This window comes from Drosophila ficusphila, unplaced genomic scaffold (assembly GCF_018152265.1).
Source record: "Drosophila ficusphila isolate 14025-0441.05 unplaced genomic scaffold, ASM1815226v1 contig_286, whole genome shotgun sequence".
NCBI lineage: Eukaryota > Metazoa > Arthropoda > Insecta > Diptera > Drosophilidae > Drosophila > Drosophila ficusphila.
In genome coordinates this window covers 7,070,438-7,090,261 of record NW_025064189.1, presented here as the reverse complement: position 1 = coordinate 7,090,261, position 19,824 = coordinate 7,070,438, and the positions used below count along the sequence as shown (strand labels likewise).

General features: G+C 43.9%; 5 protein-coding genes across 5 annotated transcripts; all 5 read right to left on the bottom strand.

Moving 5' to 3' along the window:
• Positions 1–522: 522 nt before the first annotated feature.
• On the bottom strand, positions 523–3,928 carry LOC108100736 (insulinoma-associated protein 1). Its single transcript, XM_017204773.2, is given in 2 exon segments — positions 523–3,524; positions 3,527–3,928. Coding segments are annotated over 2 exon segments (1,470 nt in total). The 5' UTR covers positions 3,660–3,928; the 3' UTR covers positions 523–2,187.
• Positions 3,929–10,211: 6,283 nt separating this feature from the next.
• LOC108100178 lies at positions 10,212–11,135 on the bottom strand. Its single transcript, XM_017203947.2, has one exon. It carries the CDS (start codon positions 11,095–11,097, stop codon positions 10,390–10,392), a length of 708 nt encoding a protein of 235 aa, XP_017059436.1. The 5' UTR covers positions 11,098–11,135; the 3' UTR covers positions 10,212–10,389.
• Positions 11,136–15,169: 4,034 nt separating this feature from the next.
• LOC108100218 (glycoprotein-N-acetylgalactosamine 3-beta-galactosyltransferase 1-like) lies at positions 15,170–16,418 on the bottom strand. Its single transcript, XM_017203995.1, has 3 exons — positions 16,063–16,418; positions 15,609–15,990; positions 15,170–15,442 (listed from the first exon to the last, which is right to left on the bottom strand). The coding sequence occupies exons 1-3, from the start codon at positions 16,389–16,391 to the stop codon at positions 15,239–15,241; spliced, it is 915 nt and encodes a 304-aa protein (XP_017059484.1). The 5' UTR covers positions 16,392–16,418; the 3' UTR covers positions 15,170–15,238.
• Positions 16,419–16,606: 188 nt separating this feature from the next.
• LOC108100223 (glycoprotein-N-acetylgalactosamine 3-beta-galactosyltransferase 1) lies at positions 16,607–17,835 on the bottom strand. Its single transcript, XM_017204000.1, has 3 exons — positions 17,390–17,835; positions 16,942–17,311; positions 16,607–16,883 (listed from the first exon to the last, which is right to left on the bottom strand). The coding sequence occupies exons 1-3, from the start codon at positions 17,833–17,835 to the stop codon at positions 16,680–16,682; spliced, it is 1,020 nt and encodes a 339-aa protein (XP_017059489.1). The 3' UTR covers positions 16,607–16,679.
• Positions 17,836–18,288: 453 nt separating this feature from the next.
• Positions 18,289–19,772, bottom strand: LOC108100326 (glycoprotein-N-acetylgalactosamine 3-beta-galactosyltransferase 1). Its single transcript, XM_017204133.2, has 3 exons — positions 19,095–19,772; positions 18,648–19,014; positions 18,289–18,585 (listed from the first exon to the last, which is right to left on the bottom strand). The coding sequence occupies exons 1-3, from the start codon at positions 19,532–19,534 to the stop codon at positions 18,364–18,366; spliced, it is 1,029 nt and encodes a 342-aa protein (XP_017059622.1). The 5' UTR covers positions 19,535–19,772; the 3' UTR covers positions 18,289–18,363.
• Between the last annotated feature and the right edge of the window lie 52 nt (positions 19,773–19,824).

Sequence of the window (19,824 nt, the reverse complement as noted above, 5' to 3'; positions counted from 1 at the left end):
ATCCTGTTCCCTCCGCTTTTTTCCGTGCTGTCATGCATTTGTATTTGATTAAACATTTTTTACGCGTTTCCGTTGAGGGCATCATTAGTTTGCCCCGTTTAGGGTTTCACTCTGGTCCAGAGAGTTTGGGTTCTACAAAAACACCCCCACACCCCAAAATTCCACCCCATCATCAAGTTTCCTTGCCCTTTTCCCAGTGCCTAGTTGCATCTGTCCGGTTCCGAGGTCCACTTCCGCTTTTCCGCCTCGCCAGTAAGTGTGTTTAGGTATTTGTTTTAGTCGGTCCCAGATCGATGGACCATGTCAATAGTCCTTAATGGCATTTCATTACCGAGCTGCAGCGTTATTTGGACGGGCATGATTATGAGGAATCACCCAAGAAACACTCATCGTTATTGTTTACCAGTGATATATGGCCACCTCGCCGCAATTATAAAACAATCATTGAGGGTTTGTTTTCCCTGACAACCCAAGAACAAGAAGTTTGCATTTTCAGTTCACTTTTTTATTCAAGACTTTTTATCATTTACAATTTTTATGGGCTTTCCAAGGGTGGTTTTTGTATAAAAATATTTGATATTGTATAAAAATAAGTTTACATTTTCAGTACTTCTTTTTTATCAAGTTTTTTTTTATAATTTACAATTTTTATTTACTTTCCAAAGTTAGTTTTTTGTATAAAAATATTTGCGGTTTATGTGTATATTACGTATAAAAATATTTGGTACAATGATCTGATTACTCTTAGCTTATTGTTACTGCACAACGAGCACAACGATTCTCTTGTAAACTTTAGGCTTAGTGTTTAGTATCACAAAATCTCAACCGATATGGTTCCGTATGATATAGCTTAGAGTTAGTTAATTCCTATGTTGAGCGAAAGTTTCCCATTTCGTTGTACTCTGCGGTTACAACCAATTTACACAAACAGATGCTAAGGAACAATAGCGCTGTGATATTGTCCCGATTCGGGGGGAATCCTTATGTTATTGCTTTAAGTACACAACCGCCGGTTCTGGAGCCTGAGGCCCTTATAGCTAGGTTGTACTGTTCAATACTTTGACTGGTAGTGAGACGCTGGTCCAATGTCCGTTTCTATGCCTAACTAGAAGTAAACTAAACTAAACTGAGAACTGACTGATTCCCCAATCTTAGGTGGCTAAAATGACTAGAGTTCACACTCGACTTTGGTTCACCAACACACTGGGTTTGGATTTTGTTTAAACTAGGATTTGGTTTTGCTGTTTGGTTTGGTTCGAACTTAAGAGCTATTACTGCACAATTTTGCCTGAATTTTGTTTCGGTATATAACCTAAAAATGTCTAAAGCTTTATCCGAAATTGAAGAATGATATTTGTTTGTACAAACTTAGTAAGATCGAAATGAAACTGACTTATAGAAGTTATTAACCTAATACGACTAGAAGGAATGCAAGAACTTATGACTAGAATGACACGAGAATTTTGGTTGTGAGTTGGGGAAAGTGAAAGAAGGGTTAAAGTTTGGTTTAGATATTAGTAGGAAGATGAAATGCGGGAAAAATTTATGTATAATTTATATATGAGATGAGTGAAAAGATGACTGTGAGAATGAGTCATGAAAATGGTTTTTTTGAACGTGTGAAGTTTGAGTTATGAGTTGGAGATTTAATGAAAGGCGTGATAATTGATTTATGAAAGATGAAGTATGAGAAAAGGGTTAGTGATTCATAAAAGACAGGGAAGGTTAGTAAGAAAGGATCTTTGGTATTTCTGAGCTTAAATGATATATGACTAGATGATTTTCTTTATATTCTTGCACTCCCAAAAGTTCCTAAACTAGCTAAAACTAAAGACTAGTAAAAATGCCTGCCTGGTACTCAAGAGACACCTTCTTTTCGAGATCGTATTGAAGCTGACTGACTAGTGCCAAGATTCTTTGGATTCACTGACTAGAACTAAGTGAAACTGAATTTGGAATGTGGACCGAAGTACGGATACAAATCAGAGTCTGACTAGAACTGAACTCATCTTGCAAACGAAACTAAATCGGAACTAAGGACTAAACTTTACGGCTAACTAAGAATACGAAGGGGAAACGGAAATTTCCGTTGAATAAAACTAGTTCTTTGGTCTGCTTCAGCTGCATTGAACCCACGAGGGCTCTTCAACTAACAACTAAACTTAATAGTACGAATCTCACTCGACTTCAATGGGCCATCGTGGTGTGCTGGATGACCGAGGCGCAGTTCCTCAAGTTGGTTAGAGCGGCTGCCGCAATGCTCTCCTCCTCCGTAATGCCGTGCTCCACGATCTGGAGGCGACCGTAGCCCGCCGAGGAGGCGGACGAGCTGCTGTCCGAGAGGTAGTCGTTGTCGTAGTCGTAGTTGCTCCTGGCATTGCTGCCTCCCGCCACGTAGACGCCCTCGTCGGAGTGCGAGCTGCTGGCCGAGGAGGTGGAGCACCCGGCCTGATTGAAGTGGAAGCTTCCCGTGATGGTGGTGGCACTCGCCGGCGGCAGCATATCCACCGACTTCTGCTTCTTCTGGTGGGTCAGCTGGTGCTTCCGCAGGTAGGCGGCCCTCTTGAACCGCTTGCCGCACTCCCGGCAATCGAAGGCCAGCTCCTCCTCGGCTTTCCTCACCGACTCCTGCTGCGGCTGCTTTTCCAGCTGCTTCTCCTGCTGCTTCTCTTGCTGCTTCTCCTGCTGGTTGGTGGTGTTGCGGTTCTCCTTCTTGCCCGCCTCCTTCCGGGGTTTGTGCCACCGGCGGTGGGAGGCCAGGTTGGCCGGGCAGTTGAACTGCTTTCCGCACTCGGGGCACCTGTACTCCAGCAGGACGATGCAGGCGCACCGGTGCCGCGCCAGCCCGAAGGCGTCCTCGAACTTGATCTTGCACAGCCGGCACACGTAGTCCCCAATCACGTTCTTGATGGCCGCCAGCTCCGCCTTGGTCTCCTCCGTGATCTCAACGATGTTGTACTTGGGGTCGATGTCCCCGTTGCTGTACTGCATCGTGCCATCGGTGATGTCCTCGAGCGGTCGGATAATCGTCCCCGAAACCGGTGAGCTGGTCTCCTCGTCGAACTTTAGCTTCCGGGTGGCCTTGTTCCGGCTGGGTTTCCCCGACGAACTGGACGCCTTGCTGGTTTTCGGGGCCGTATCGGTCACCTTGATGGGCTTCGCTGGCGTGGCCTCCACTTTGGCCATTTTAGCTGGGTGTCCATCATCATCACTGCTATCGCGACTCAATTTGCGCTTGCCTGTTGGACTCTGCGGTGGCGTTGGGGGTTTCAGCTGCTGTGGCTCCACCTCCTCCTCCACTTTGGGAGGTTCCACCACTTCAACCTCGTTTAGCACCTGCTGCTGCTGCTCCTGCTGTGATGGCTCCTCCTTTGGACTCTCACCCGCCACCACCTCGCTGTAGACCTCCGTGAATGTGGCCGCCATGGGCACATCCCCGTGGGGCAGCGGCGAGGGCAGCTTCACCGTTAGATCGAGCGGTATTTCGCACCTGGTTTTCAGGTTCAGGTAGCGACTGCGGTACTTGGGGGCAGCGAGGCCACCGTGGTCAGCAAACCGAGCCCGTGGGGCATCCCCTTGTGCTGCAGCTGGATGCCAATGCTGTGCGGGTGGCTGAGCTTCTCGGTTTGTATCTGTGTCGGTGTCTGTGTCGCGGCCATGGCATCGATGGGTCTTTCTCTCCACTTATTTGTTGGGTGGTTTCTTTTTTTAATTAAAACTTGAACTTGGGCAAACAGAAAATGGGGGAAAACGGGAACGTAGAACGGTGAACGGTGAACGGGGAACGTAGAACGAAGAACGTAGAACGGGAACTAAGCAAACTTAACAACAAACTGATAACGCTGATCCTTGCGGACTGGTCTTTAATTGAGGACCTCCAGTCGGCTCGACGTTTGTGCTGCGAATGACGTTCTGTGGACTCGGTGGCGGCTATTTATGTGTGCCACAGCTCAGGCCACAGGCCTTTCCAAAGGCAAAGGAAAGCGAAACCGAAACCCAAACCGAAATCATTGTTTGTGCCGGCGTCGCTCTTGGAAATGCCGCTTTTTCAACCCCCTTTTCGGCCAAGTCGTTGTCCTTTTTCGACGCCGGCAGAGCGGCAAAAGCCGGAATCTTTTGTTAGCAATCACACACACATTAGTCACCCTTTTTTCCACACACACTCACACACATACAGTCAGCGTCAGCTAGCTGTTAGTGAAAGTCCTACGCACACACACACTCTGACACTTTGAAGCCAGGACAATGCACTCGGAGAAATCAATGTGCGACAGCTGTTGTTTTTTGCGGGTCCAAACATTGCCACGCACCAAAATCGCAGCACCTTCCACACTCGGCAAATATGCATTCTGCATTCTGCGGAAATCGGAGCTGCACATTGTCCTTATTTTTGGCAAAACAGCTGACAACCATGAAGCCGTTAATTGAGCGTGTAACCATAAGGTCAGCGGCGAAGGATCCTCAATGGATCGCAGGGCATCCTTGCAGCCGAAGGTGAATGGTTTCTTTGTTGCCATTTGGCTGAAAACAGCTGTTGGCAATGGGATGGCAAGATGGTTTTTAAGGTAAACAATGCGACAAGTAAGAGGAATCTAGGTAGTACTTTAAATCGATTCAAGATATGCGGTTGCAAATCTACAGATTTATAATAATGTTATTTTGACTAGGAATAATTTAATTACATTTTTACCTTGTTATTACTTAGATTTTATTATAATTTTATAAACTTGAACTTTTGTAAAATGTAAGATAAGTACTATATATGGGCATCTAACAAAATTTAATGAATGTATTGAAGGTTAAGAAATTTAAATTAAAAATTCCGCATATTATTAATTTGGTTTTGATTTTCCTGTAAGTTCCTTAACATCAAAATATACTACATAGTAACTAAAAATTAAATAAGCTTCTTTTTAAATAAATTATATTTGATTTTCTTGTTGTGTAGTTTGTGGCACTGCATTTATCAGCTCGCTGCGGCCTCAGACGGCGACTAAGCTCGTCAAGTTTGCTTTTGGTGGGGTAGGTAACAGACTGGCGGCCCAACAGACACAACTTGGGTTCGAACTTCGAACTTCACCACCGAAACACGGCGCACAATCGCTTGTATCCTTGTATCCTTGTATCAGTGCCTGCGTGTTGGTAAGGGTATCTGTGTGGTTGTGTTCTATGTGTGTGTGTGTGTGTGCTTTGCATTAATGTAATCGAAATGCGACGACGGCTGAGTCGGCAGTGGTTGCCATGAAAGGGAATGCACTTTCGATTCCCGTCGAGGGCTTTCGTCGCAGGACTCGCTCCTGGAAATATGGCATATTATGTTGAATACGCCGCCATTGTTGTTGTTCTTGTATTACGGTAGGCACGTGCATGGCAACGATGCCACCCCAAAACGGGCTGACAATATGAGCACACAGAAAACAAAATCACGGAATTATTTCGATCACTTATATCACAAAGAAGCGTGTTAGAAATTTAATAATATTTTAGAAAAATAAATTGATAAATAATTACATGTTTAAGGGTAATAAATGTATGTCAACTACAAGTTTATAACTTCTTTAGTTATATCATAAACATTTTTTCAGCTTACGTATTATAATACTATTTAATAAAATTACAGTAAAGTGTTGAAATAGTATTAAACATCTTCACCCAGTATTTAACTCTTTAAAGTTTAATAAGATTTCATTTTGAGCAAACATATTATGTTAAGTGATAATATTACAACATTTATTTTTGCCAGTGCACTGTTGAGAGTGCAGAGAGTATTCCCAAAGCGATCCACTCGCAGCAGGGCGGCCTTTTAGCAGGGGAATCGATGTTTGCCATGCAGCTTAGAATTAAAATAGCGCACGCATCCGAGGCCAAATCCAAGCGCAAAACTTCGCATCGAGTGAATCGGAGAAGGCAACAAAAGTCTCAGAAGTGCGCCAGCCACGCGAGCATTGTCCTCCTTGGCCCTGATGTCCTGTCGTCCTTTCGTGCCGCCATCCCGAAGTCCTGAAAGGGCACGCAGATACAAAACTTCAGCAACGAGGCTGCGAATTCCAACCCCGTCGGGTGGGCAAAGTCCTCCCCCTCCTGCGATGCGTTGCCAACTTATCCTTGTCACTCACAAATGCCGCCTTATTTGCGATTCGATAAAGTGAGAAAAAAGGAAACTGGAAATCAAGCCATCAAAAGAATGAAGGTTGATTAATCTGGGACAAGCCTATTCAAGCGGATTAGTTCGTGTCGGTTAGAGGTTTCTCTACGGCTATCACCATCCATCAGTTCGGAGTGCATTTTCAATATTTATTGTGAATATGATCTCTGCACTCACGAACAATGAAGATTTCTGTCTTTCATAGAGAGTGTTTTTATTATAATCCTTATTGTTTTATTTTTTGGGATGAAAGCTTTTCTTTAAAAGATTGCATGATATCACTTTATGATCCTATGAGAAGATATCTTTCTAAGTATAATAAAAAAGGATGAATGAATTAATGATAATTAAATGGGGTTAGGCAATTCACAGCTAACTGAAATCTAAAGAGCTCTCTAGAAAATAAGTATTACAATAAATTTGGTCATTGTAATGATTCCAGGTACTCGTTTCTCCTAATTTGATTTGATTTTTTAGCCACTTTTCCATTTCTTAGCGTGTATTGCTCGTAATCTCCTTCGACTGCTCTGATTTCTGCGCTCCAAGGCGTTCTTGGCACAAATTTGCACTCGACAAACACCCAGGAGAACCCGAGGAGAACCCGGGGAGTGCCGTTCCCCAACCATCGAGATCTGTATCGCACTCCAACAAATCACCCACGTGCCCCCCGTTGAGGATTGAGGGGTACGCATTCTGTTTGTTGTTTGTTCCCTGGCTAACCCTTAAGTGCATCTTTTTATGGTAATTTCAAGAGCACGGCCCCAACTCTGAACCCAAATCTGTCTGCGTGTCCTGGCTGGCATCCATCCTCTGCTCCCTGGGCGACTCCTTGGCAATAATTAATGTTCGAAAATGCATCGTTTATGCGGCATAATGCATTTTCATTTCCATTCTCGTTTTCATCTGGCTGTGTGTGTCTCAAAAGGCTTTTCAGCGTTCAGCTTTCAGCTTTTGAGCCTGCAAGCCGCGTGCACTTTTGCTTGGGCAGCTCCTCAAGGATCCACTCCACTTGTAGCACATGTTGCCCATTGTGGCGACGGGCTGCCTTTTTGGGGTTCAGACCCGTCAATCCTTTCGCCTGCCACTGAGCTGTAATTAAATTTTTCGCTTTCATAATTTCATGCAATTTCTGCTGCTCGAGCAGGAAACTGATTTGGTTTCCAGGGCGTGAAGGTTTTTTAATTGCATTTCGTTTGCCTGGCGGAAGGGGCGAAATCTGCTACCAATTTGCATTACTCCATTGGGTATTAAAATCGAAAGCTCCAAATTCGCCATATCACCGGGAGATTTATCTGCACAAAGGCCAATCACAGCGTGAATGCTTTAATGAATATCTATCCCATTGAGTTTGAGGTAGTTCTACAAAAGCTAATTCCTATTGAAGTAAAACATAAAGTGGTTGAACCTTAGAATAAATTTTAATTGGAAATAAGCTGAAACTCTAAACCAAAAGCATTTTTATCATGTCATAAAGAAATTTGAGTTTATTTTATCTCTGCAAATACAAACTAACCCTCTAAAATAAGGGAAGTCTTGTCATCATTATAATAAACGCCCTCCAGTTGTGCATCGTACTCAAATTTAAATAAAAACAATTATAATTTTTTAGCTCCATAATTATATGCAATTTACAATTGCAGCTCGAATTTTTAAGGGTGTGAATATTTTTTAATTGCATTTCCGAAGAGTGATGACGGGGATTTAATTATTTCTTTTTACTGACTGCGTTTAAAATTGAAATTCTAATAAGCCAATTGCAGCATGTGTGTGGCCTTAGACAGGGCTATCCATCGGGCTTAAGGAATTTGCTCGCAAATCCCTCTCGAAGTAAACAAAACTCCCCGGAAAACTGCGAGTGACTAACCCCCGGGAAAACCTGGCATAATTATGGTCGTATTCCTTCAGTTGTGCAGCGTGCATAAATATAAGTACACACAATAAAACTGCGCCGCAGGACACAGAAGCCCACAGAGCGAGCGAGACGGAGAGCTGGGAATTCATAGAGGGGATAAAAAAACAATCACAATTCACAATTTTGTCGGGTGTCGAAGTGCTCCGGGCACGCGACCGTCGACCACCGTTCATTTGCCGCTGCTGCTAATGTCCTCTGCCAAGGATTGTAAACTGCGAATTGGTCCGGTGCACATACGGCGGCATGTGCGCCGAGAAATCACAATGCAACCACCACGGTCACAATCCCAGAGCCCAAAACCCAAACCCAAACCCAAACCCAAACCCACAGCGATACCGAATCCGCGCTCCGAGTTGCGAGTTGCGAGTTGCGAGCTGCGAGCTGCCAGTTCCTAGTTTCCCCCGCCAGAAGTCGAAGTCCTAGGCAGAGCAATCGAAGCCGAAAATTCAGCCAGGTGCATTTTCAAACACCAAAACACAACACACGAGCCACATAGCAGCACCACTATGAACAGGGTGGCAGGGGAACACAGTGAGGACTGGCTATAAGGAACGAAATTTTAAAATAAAATTGCAGATCAAAACTGAGTTGAATTTATTTCTTATGAATATTTGTTAAGAAATATTTATGGTTCTTGACACAACATTCTTATGATCATTGGTTATTGATATTATGATGAAATATTTTTCCTTTTAAAAAGGTTAGTCATATCTTGAAAGAAATAATCCTTTAAATAACTTACGTTTTTAAATATTTTAATTTATTTTTCAACTCAAAGATATGCTTTAGTTCATAAGAATTTCTTGTAGTATCTCAGATCATCGATCTATTTTTTACTGTAAACGCTATAAAGCAGAGCTCAAGCGTGGCGCGATTTTTATATCGCTCGGGTCTGAGGCTGTTGCTGATTTGGAATAGGGTTTAAAGCACTGCGCTCTTAGGGGTGGCTAAATGCACCCAGAAGGGCAGGGGCTGCTCCGCTGGCATATCCGCATGTCAGTCACAGTGCATGAATGTCTAGGGAGGTTTACAGCGGCAGCGAAATATAAAATATTTCATTTTTACCCCTTGGCTCACTTATCAGACTATGCATATAAAATTCCAATTGGACGCGTTCACCGCAAAAGGACGAAGCCAAAGGAGGTGGGTCCGAACACTCCCTTCGTGTTTAATGCCTGAGCCTGCCAAGATCCTGTACAGGATTCCCCCTCAAGCTGATGCAGCACAACAAAAAATAATGATTAACTAATATAGGTTATAATAATTATAAGAAACAAAAATCATTTTGATACATTTAGAGAAATATGAATGGCTACAAAACTGAGAAGAGTGATACTTTGAGAAATATTTTGTCAGGATTAAATGCTCTTTTTTTGCTTATGTCTGATTTTTTCTCTTAGTGTCCCTCTGCTGCTGTGTGAAAATTGCACGACTTGCGCTTCTGCTTTTGACAATGGCCTCACATTAACTAGTTTCCGCTGCACTCCCGATGCCGAACCCAATCCCAATCCCAATGCCGATGCCAGTTCCACTTTTAATGAGTAACTGTGCACGGAGCAGTGCGAAATGGGAACTTCATTACAAAAGCACCCCAGTCGCAGGACCCTTCCTTCCAGCGGCATCGTCCTGGGCCGCTTCCTGTTTGGTTTGTTTCAATTAAATCGCATGTGCGACCCACGGACGGGCGCAGGATACCAGGGCAGGCATTAAAACAGAGGCGCAGGACACATTGCAGGACACATGGCTCATCTGTTACTTAATCATGGCATTGCCATGGATGCGCGTACCTTGAACTGCGAGGGTGTCGCATTTGAGCCCGACCTTTGAGCAGCCAGTACTGATATTTATTGTTATTGCCCTGGGGGCGAACGAGATTTCTCCGCCATTCGATGGTCGGAGAAAGCCTGTCTTAAAGTCCTTGTGAGATTCAGATTTTGTGGCTTTTCCCAGGTCTTGAATTGCCCATTCAAGTGGAAGTGGAATTCATGATTGATTTATAGTTGCTTATGACAGAATAATTGGCCTACTCATTGGGTATGAAAGTTTCTGTCTCGAAATGATTTATGGAATTCTATGCAATCAGAATCAGAATACGGAATTTAAAATCTTTTGAGGAACCATTAATGATTAAAAAGGAGTAAAGAAAGAAATAAATGAATGTTCTTCCTTGCATGTTTAATGTTGATATTTGGCGACTAAGTAAGGATTATAAACTAGACTAGACAAGAAAGTTTTGGCTCACACACATTGATTATTAGATGTGCCAAAAGAGGTAATACTTAAAAGGTTTTGATGGTTCGTTCGTCAACTCATTCGCATCCTTGGCAATTGTTTAGTAGAAGTAATCCACGTAATCGTAGGTTGGAAGGGAGGCATTGCTCCAGCCGAACTGATACCGAATCAGAGCATCCAGTTGGCCCACATCCACGCCGAGTCGCTGGAGTTCGCCAGTGATGGCTTTGCCGGCCGGAGTGGCCAAAACCCTTTCGTAAACTGGACGCAGGGCCACCAGACGTCTCCAGAGTTCCGAGAGGAGGGGACTAGTTTGCGAGGCACTCGGTTCCAGGAGACTGCGAATGAGTTGCACTGGGTAAATGCGCGAGAGATCGCTCTGGAAGCCCTGAATTCCATGGGCAAGCTGTGGCCAGAAGGGATACTTATTGAAGACCTTGATCTCCAGTTCCAGATAGTCGAACACCTTGAGGGAACCACCGGACAAGACCAGCTGTTGGTTGAGCCACTGCAGCAGTTGTCTTACTTCAGGTTGGTTGGTCAACTGCCGGTAGAATCGATAGGCGGACACCGAGTTCACTGTCCTGATCAATCCCTGGAACTCCACATCGTTAAGCAGATAGATCCGAACTAGATCCTCGATGTTGTCCTTTGGTATTTGACGGATAACTGCCCTCAGTTCCAGGGCAAAGTTGCTCGGGGCAGCCAGAGTTCCATTGGATCGAATTGGTGCCAGAAGAGCAGGAGTGGCAGCCGGAAAAGCCGCCAGGCAAGTGAAAGCCAGCAAAGTTAGACCGATGAACTGCATCCTGATCTGGGTTCACTTCTAGAACTAGTTAGCTTCTCCCATTCATCCGCCGCTTTTATAGCGAAATCAGATCTCTGTTATCTGACTTTCTGTTTGTGGCTTAGCTCCACAGTGGACACTCTTATCGGAGACAGTTTGCTTTACAATATCTGACGTGGTCCACACGGGTGGGAAAGCAGAAGATCTTGCCAAGTGCCAAGATAAAGGGAGTCTATTTACAACCCTTAGTCATTGGGGTTTGCTAAGCAGACTCACTTCAACTAGCAAGACTTAGTTTAACCCAGTGTAAGAATTTAAAAAAGTTTTATCAACTAAAGATTGACTACGAAAAAAAGAAAACGAATTTCATTCATACCTAAGGAAGCCACATACAAAACAATAAAAACAAACCATATAATTTGCATACAAAAACAGCTTCTGTTTGATTTAAGCAAATTCGTTGACTGATTTTGGACACGTACTTGAGATAACAGAGACAAAACAAAAAACTTGAACAAGTTTTCAAAACTATACCAGCCAGATGACTTCGCAGTCAATAAATCGCGGTTGTCGCACCTGGCGGAATTCAGTGACATATTTTTGTAAATCAAACAGACTAAAATTCAAAGGAAAAGAAAGTGAAGATAAGAAAAGTCCCAATTCTACACAGTGCAATTATCAACAATAAAGTGTGCAAATAAAATACCAACAGTGATGTCACTCTCAGAATAACGAAAATTACTCATCAAAAATGTTTTGAAAAGAAATAGATATGAATCTTCCCTGATTAAAAACAAAACATAGCAAAGGGAACAATGAATTCCAACCGTCAGATGAATACGTCAAATTGTAGTCAATAATCTCTGAATGAGATCTCCAAAACAACATTTGGAGGACTTCCTTTGGTCAAGTGCAGTCCTTTGGATTCTGGGAGAAAAGCGCACAGCCTGAGCATGTAAATCGACAGATGTGTGTGGGTAATTAGTTCGTTAGTTAGCCTCACCCGATCGCATATCCGGTCCAGGCGACATTAGTTCCACTCGAGGGGAGACCTAAAGGAATGTTACATGCACACGCAGACTGAAAGGTAATTAGGATTGGCCAGGACACGCCTCCTCTTCTAAACCTACTGAAAACAATAGAGAAAATTCCAATTGAGCAGGAAACTGACAGATTTGCTGTATAATTTCGAAATTATCAAACTTTCGAGAGAGTCTGTGGAACTGGGGAATTCAAAGAGATGCAGGACGAAGCCACCCCAAAAAAAATATATATACTATATAGTATGTAACTGGGAGGATAGGGAGATTTAGGGTGATTTTGGTCAGGGGGTTGGTTTTAGTTCGCGCGAGCATAAGTATTTTTGTTTGCCAGGGGCGATCGCATGTTTGGTTATCGGAATGGTGAGGGGAGTTGGGTTGGCAGCTGCAAAAAAAGGAAACCCATAAACGTTCCCCCTTGCAGTGCTTGATAAATCATGTGTAAAGGTATTTGCTGAAAGTTCGGGTTTTCGGGTTTTCATTTTATATCTACTAGGTTCGATTGGCGGCAGCTGCAGCTGAAAATCCTGATGCTGCCAGCGGAAAAGCGGAAAAGCCAGTGTTGCCATGGTGTGGACGTAAAAAAACAAAGCCAGCTCGTCGAAGAAAATATTTCGTTTTTAATTGATTTGGCATGCTTCAATTTAACGCTTCGCTGCCACTTCCTTTTTTGCATGCGAGTGCTGCACGTGTCCTTTTTTTAGTTTTCTATAAATTTCAATATTTTTTTTCAGACATATATGTTAAAAGCAAGAACGGGCATTTCCGCTTTATGACATGCCAATGAGTCAGAGTCGCGAGGGGAACCTGAACCTGAACCTGAGGTTCTACACACCTCTTTCGCTACAGGTATGTCTTGGGGTAATTCCTTTTCTTCGAAAACCCCTCCCCTTTTTATTTGGCATGCGTCGAAAAGGCGAAGGGCGAGAAGTCAGTGAATATTTTTCAGGGGTTGCTCGGTGGGTTTTTCTTATAAGAAGCATTCCTCAGCCGGAAGAAGCGAGCAACACGTCCAAGACATTGTTGAGTCACCACTGAAATTATTATTACCCCCGGGGAACGCCCCGCTCATCCACACTTTACCCCTGTGTGCCGGCATTTATTCCCTGCCATTCAAAGGACCTGAGGAACCTTCAGGATCAGCGTTCTTATCGGAGGCGCCTTCTTCGGGGCTTGTCCTTTTAGGGTCCTTTCATTCAGACATTCATTCATTCCCTGCTCACCTAATTGAGATGTGGGAAAGGAGAAGGAAAGGATAGGGAGGACGACAAACCAGAACGAGCCCATAAAAGGGGCAATTCCTTTTGCCGAGTAAGTGCCAATTGTAGGTTTCACTTTAGGCTACAAATTGAAACGCCCCTTGCCAGGACTTCTTCCCTCCGCGTTCCTCCTTCGTCCTTTGTTTACCTATTCTCGGTCTGCCTTGGCTTCCCTCTTCCCTCGAGGAGAAGCCATTAAATTGATTATAAGACATTGTTGAAATGTGTGAACTGCTCCGTCTCAGACATTCGGTCGCCGAGGGAAGTCCCCTTTTTGTCTCCGTTTCTCCGTTTCAGCGTCTGGTTTCTCGTTTGCTCAGTTTCTCGCCTTCTCGCCTTCTCAGTTTCTCCCCTTAAGTGTGTGGGAATTTCTGGAGGGCGTGGCACAATTGAGTGAAGTCGAAGCTGAGGATTTTAACTAATTAGAGGGGTAGAACGGTGCTGCTCACAAAAAATAGGTGTTGAGGGACCGTTTGAGTCGGTAATGGGTTCACCTCAAGGGGTTAATGAAGGTAACGGAGTCGTTCCTGTTTTCCTTGGGCAGTAAGGTGTGTCTGAGCTGATTACCAAGGAGTTGCCTGCGAGAAGTCAGCTGAAACCACAGCTCATAATGTACTGTTCGTGGGGTTAATGCTCGCAAATGAATCAAGGTGTCAACGCAGATCGTCTTGGGGGAATTTTGAAATAATACAAAAGGGATTAGGGTAAAGAGACTAAAGTTGAGTATATAGGATTATTACAGAAAGGGTATTTACACAGAAAATTAAATGATACACTGAGAAATATATTGAAGATCAGAGGCAAAAGATAAAGGAAGGAATTGGTAAAGAAAATAAGTAGTAAATCACGATAACATTACTTTGAACATTTTACAATACAAATAAAGAACCAATAAAGCAATAGAGGTGTGTCTCCCTATAATTGTAGATTCCAAGTTAGACAATCAAACAAATACAAAATCAAATGCAAATTTTTATACAAAGGTCCAATGACTTTCCCCGCCCCTCGCATCCTGTTCAGCTGGAAAAGTCAGCAGCTGCCACCACCGAACCTTTATCGCAATCACTGATAGCAGCTACAAGCCAGAAATCTGTCGGGAGCCTGTTTACGGCCCGTTAACCAGGACACGTGTGTCGCTGCATTAGCATATACAGCATATAAAGGATAGGAACAGGGATAGAAATAGGGAGCTATGCGTCGAAAGCTCCCTCCACAAAAAACCCATGCAAATGGGCGACTATTAGGGTAAACAAAGCAAGCGGCGCAGGCGCAACTGGGGTTCCAAATTCCGAGTTCTGAAACTGGGTTGGGCACGTTCCAAATTTCTTTCTTTTTCAAAAAAAGGCCGCAACCCCCGGTGCTTAGATAACTGCACACAGGCATATCGAAGTGCCAGCTGCCGGCTGCTTTGCCAAAAACGAGTTTATCCTTATCCAACGAATTGAGGACTCTCGAACACTCGCGTGCCGTCAGTCCGGTTGCCGCCCCTTCGAGCTCATTTCGTTGCTCATAAATAACAATGCAATGATCCCCAGGTATTTTTCACGTGTTTGGCACGTTTCACTCGATTTTCCGGTTCTCAATTCCCTCAATTCTCTCCACTAATCCCCCCAGGAAAGGAGGAAAGAAGGTCGCTGGCTGAGGCACGCGTCCCCTTTGATAAATTGTGCTTTAAAGCGCAGGGCTCGCAGGGCTTTTTTGGATGCTGGTTTCTGGAGCAAACGCCTTGACAAATGGCCAAAACAACTCCGGAGGACAGGACTCGACGACGAAGACGAACCATTGTCTGCCTTATTGCTGGAATAAATCTTCATCGTCTGCCGGCTCCTGGTTTATTTATCAAGGCGGAGCAATTACATTAAGTCAGCCGGGGTTATCGGACACAACCTGGGACCAATATCGCAGCTGGGCATGCATCTCCCGGAAGTCCAGGCGCGGTGGCAGCTTCGGTGGCCCCACTGGTTGGCCGAAAACTCTTACGCGGTGCAGGAAGAACTCCCACAGGTCGAAGGCGTAGTCGCTCGCCGGGTGGAAGCTGATCAGGGAACTGGAGCAGCAGGCCTGGGACTGAAACACAAGAGGCAGGAAAAGAAAACTAAGTAATTAATTTGCTTAAAATACATTCAAATGAAATAAATTTGCAATTATAACGAACTGAAACTTTATGTCTTTGTCAAAGATGCTGGTAATAGGTCTTTATATATAAACTATATAGATGATTCTTATACCTTACCGTTGGCTTAAAGTAAAGCGACTTTGAGTACTGTTTCCATTTAGTCAACCCGCGTCCAATCCAATGGGGCATCAAGGGAAGGAATCTTTCCTGTCCCTGACCATCTCGAGATTTTCCAGCAATCACTTTCACATTATCCAAACATTGACCAATTTGTCGGTCCTCAGATTTGTAGGAGGAGTTCAACTCTTGTCCACATAAATTTGAGTCATTAAAAGCAAATAGATTAAGGCGGCGCAGGGCACCTCTGCTCAAGACATATCCAGCTTCACCGGACATATAACCCTGAGAAGAGTTCGACTTAAGTCGGTGTCCAAAATATATGGACGATTCCGGATCGTAGCGGTAGAGAAAGCGTCTCAGATTTTCCATAATCACAAAACTATAAAAGTGTTTATTATAAAATTACCAATATAACGAAGAATATTGTATTTTATTAAATAATCAAACTCACGTTTTTGTATCCACCCGAAGAAACCAATCGTAGCCATTAATGTATTTCTTATAGATGTATTGAAATCCTTCCTTTACTGTGGCAAAGGTGTTATTATCCATTTTACTGTCCTTCTTAAAAACAATCTTATTGCACCTTCTGCCCCATGAAAATTTTACCTTGGCCTTCATTTTCCCATAATCTAGGGGATCTTCTAAAACCAAACAAAGGATTCGTGTCTGATTGAAGATTCTTGCAGCTGGGTTATCTGGTTTTGGTTTATTCTTTTTCAAAATCGTTGATTGCATGTGGCTAAAGTCCCAGTATTCTGTCAGCTGATTGCCTATCATCAGGCCGAGAACCAGAAAAAATGCATTGCGAAACATTAGAAAAGTATCAGTAAACTAAATTTAACAGAGAACAAACAAAGCTTTTAGGAACCATAAAATTTTAATTTTCCAGATATTAATGTAAACAAAAGGCGGTGAAGAGTACCGAGGGATTTTACAGTGGTTCAGAATAGAAATATTAGTAAACTCTAATCAGTAAACAGATTTCTGACGGAAACTTTTTAGTTGTTAATACTTTATTGCTAATCATTGCGAGTTTTTGGGCAGGATTTTTTATAATATCTACGGTTATCCTTTGTTGTCGGTGACTTGGTGAGCCCAGTATTGCAGACGCTCGTTTATTTGCCTGAATCCCAAGCGCGATGGAAGAGCTCTTTGCGACCTGTGTGTTCCAAAGACACTTAAGTAATACAAAAAGAATTCGAAAAACTCGAAGTCGACGTCTCTGACATAATGGAAAGATATGGCCGAGGCAGAACAGCAGTCGCTTCTCTTGAAAAATAATTCATAAATATAAGATTGGTGGGTAGAATAAAGCATAGATTCTCACATTTGGTTTGTGAAAGAAGTAGCTATCCATCCACGAACCAACTTCGTATTCGGGCATCAACTGAAATGGGCTGACGGGCAAGAAGCGGTGTCGTGCATGGAAGTCCCTGGTGTCCCCCGCTATAACACCCACGTCCTGCAGGCAATGACCGATCTGAAGGTCCTCGGAGTCGCCATTCAGCTTGCAGGTGGTGGTGCTATTCAGAGCGAACAGATTCAGGCGACGCAGGGCATCCCGGCTGAGCACATAGCCACCGCCACCGGACATGTAACCCTGGGAATAGCTTGATTTGAATCGGCAGCCAAAGTAAACAGAAGATTCCGGGTCGTAGGGATATAGAAACAGGCGCAGATTCTCCATTACAATGTAACTGAAAAGGGATAGTATTTATTAATTACTATATTATAATTAATAATAATAATTATTAAAAGTTATTTTATTTTCTTACGTGTCATCATCAGCCTTCAGGAACCAATCGTATTCATTTAGGTGATGTTTGTGGGCAAAGGCCATTCCCGTTCGCACCTTGGCGTACAGATTCTGTCGGTATTCGGGTATGTTCATCTTGAGGATATTCAGATGCGGATCCGTTTTGCTGCTCATGAAGATCAGCTTGTTGCAGCGGGCTCCCCACGTGCGATTCACCCGAGCCGCTTTTGTGGCATGCGAAGAAGGCATGGTGAGCACCAGGCAGAGGATGCGCACCTCCCTTTTCAGCCAGGTGGCCAGGTGCTTCTCCGTGGCCACCGGATACTTCATCAGGGCCGCCTTTTCGCTCGCCCTCAGATCGTTATCCCTCCACAGCTTCAAGTAGCCAACGAAGTCCGTGAGTCGTACGCCGATAATAATGCCCAGCACCAAGAACAAAGTATTCCGAATCATTACCAGGAGCATTTTGGACTGCGATGAGAGCGATAAGAGCACTGGCTGGACAGAGCCCATGCTGTGACTAACTGGCACATCAAATTAATTTCGAATTTTCCACTAGAGAGTGCATGAAGAGAAACTTCTTCAGTAGTAGTCCAAATTCTCTGGCAGTAGTTGGGTTCGGCACATATTTTTTTTGGTTTAAAGCTTAGAGATCGAAATGCTCCGTTCACAAACCAAAACCAAAGATTCTTTACTTGGAATGAAATTTAATTCAAAATTTAGGATTCGATAGAATTTTCTGCTAATTATAAATATAACGATTTTTTGATTTTTCCCATCGGAAAAAATTAACTAATTGTAAGTCCATAACTTTTTCAATTTTAATCAGATTCTAAACGCTTCTATTTTAATTATTTTGCCAACTGACGGAGTCGTCAAATTCGTTTATAAAAAGGGTATTAAGAAGTATAAAAACAGTTATGTCAACAGTGAGTCTTATATTTCTAACTGGCTAAAGAAAAGCCTTAAAAAGTTAACAGATAATATATCTTATTATTCCTGTGTAAGCCAGGAGTTAGGATTCGTGCTATTTTGCTGCGACCAATAGTTAAGCTGGTTCTGCAGTTGATGGTTATCCAGTCTGGGTGGCAGTGGTCTCTGGGATAAAGGAGTTCCGAAAACACGCAGTCGATACAGCAGGAACTCAAACATTTCGAACTCGTGTTTCTTGACGTAGTGAAAGCTAATTCCCGTGCTCGAGCCAGTTTCATTTACCTGAAAAACATAATAACAATATTAAAAAAATATAAGTACTAAGAGAATTTAAGTAAGCTTACTGGTTTATAAAAGGTAAGTTTCGGCAGCCAGTTTTCGGTGGGAAAAGTGGGCAGCATGTGTTGCAGGGACATGGGCAGAAATCGATCTCGACCTTCCTCATCTCGGGAGTCGCCAGCCACCACGCCCACATTTTGCAGGCAGAAGCCAATCTGCCTGTCCTCCGACATCTCGTTGAGCGGACAGAAGCGGGTGTTGTTGAAGGCAAACAGATTGAGTCGACGCAGTGCATCACGACTGATCACGTAGCCAGCTCCGCCGGACATGTAGCCCTGCGGGAAGTTTGTGCGGAATCGGTGGCCAAAGTACAAAGCTGCCTCGGGATCGTAGGGATAGAGCAGGAATCGCAGGTTCTCCATTATCACAAATCTATAAAAAAAAATTTAAAATAAAAATTTTAAAATACAATTTAAAATATGTAAATATAGATATTTGTAGACAGTACTTACGTATCATCGTCTGCCTTGAGGAACCAGTCGTAATCCTCTCCGTATGTCTGATATGCATACTCCAGCGCCTTTCTCATTTTCAGATACAGATTATTTCGATCTTCCGGCACGCCCACATCGATGGCGCCCAGCTCCCGGTCCTCCTGGCTGCTGACGAAGATCAGCCTGTTGCAGCGCCTGCCCCAAGTGGTTTTCACCCTGTGGGCCCTGGATTGGTGGTTCTTCGGCATGGTCAGCACCAAGCAGAGCACCCGCGTCTCGTTGTGGAGCCATCTGGCCAGCTCCTCCTCCGTCGGCAGCTGGGGTGTGGCCTCATCTTCGAGTTGCGTGATCGCCGTGCTGCCGAAGTGCGTTTCGGGCAGCTGGAAGTACTCGAAGAAGTCCGTCAGCCGGATGCCGATGATCAGGCCCAGAGCCAGGCAGAGCACATTGCGATACATGGCGAGTGCGAGTGATCCGGGCAGCGATTAACCAGCTCCGGCTGGCATTTGACGACGCTCCGGAGGGGAATTTTGGTGGGCAGCGGAGTGGGGATCTTACAAAGTGAGCCGGGGGCACAGCGAGTGCATTTCGCGGTGTCGCTCATCGCCGCCAGCTGATCAACGACTGCTCGATGGCTCACAAGCAAACAGTTTAAAGAGTCTCCCCCAACAGAGAAAGAAATCGGTAATTAAAATCACTGCAAGAAAAATATTTCAATTTAGAAAATACTATAATATAAGCAGACGAA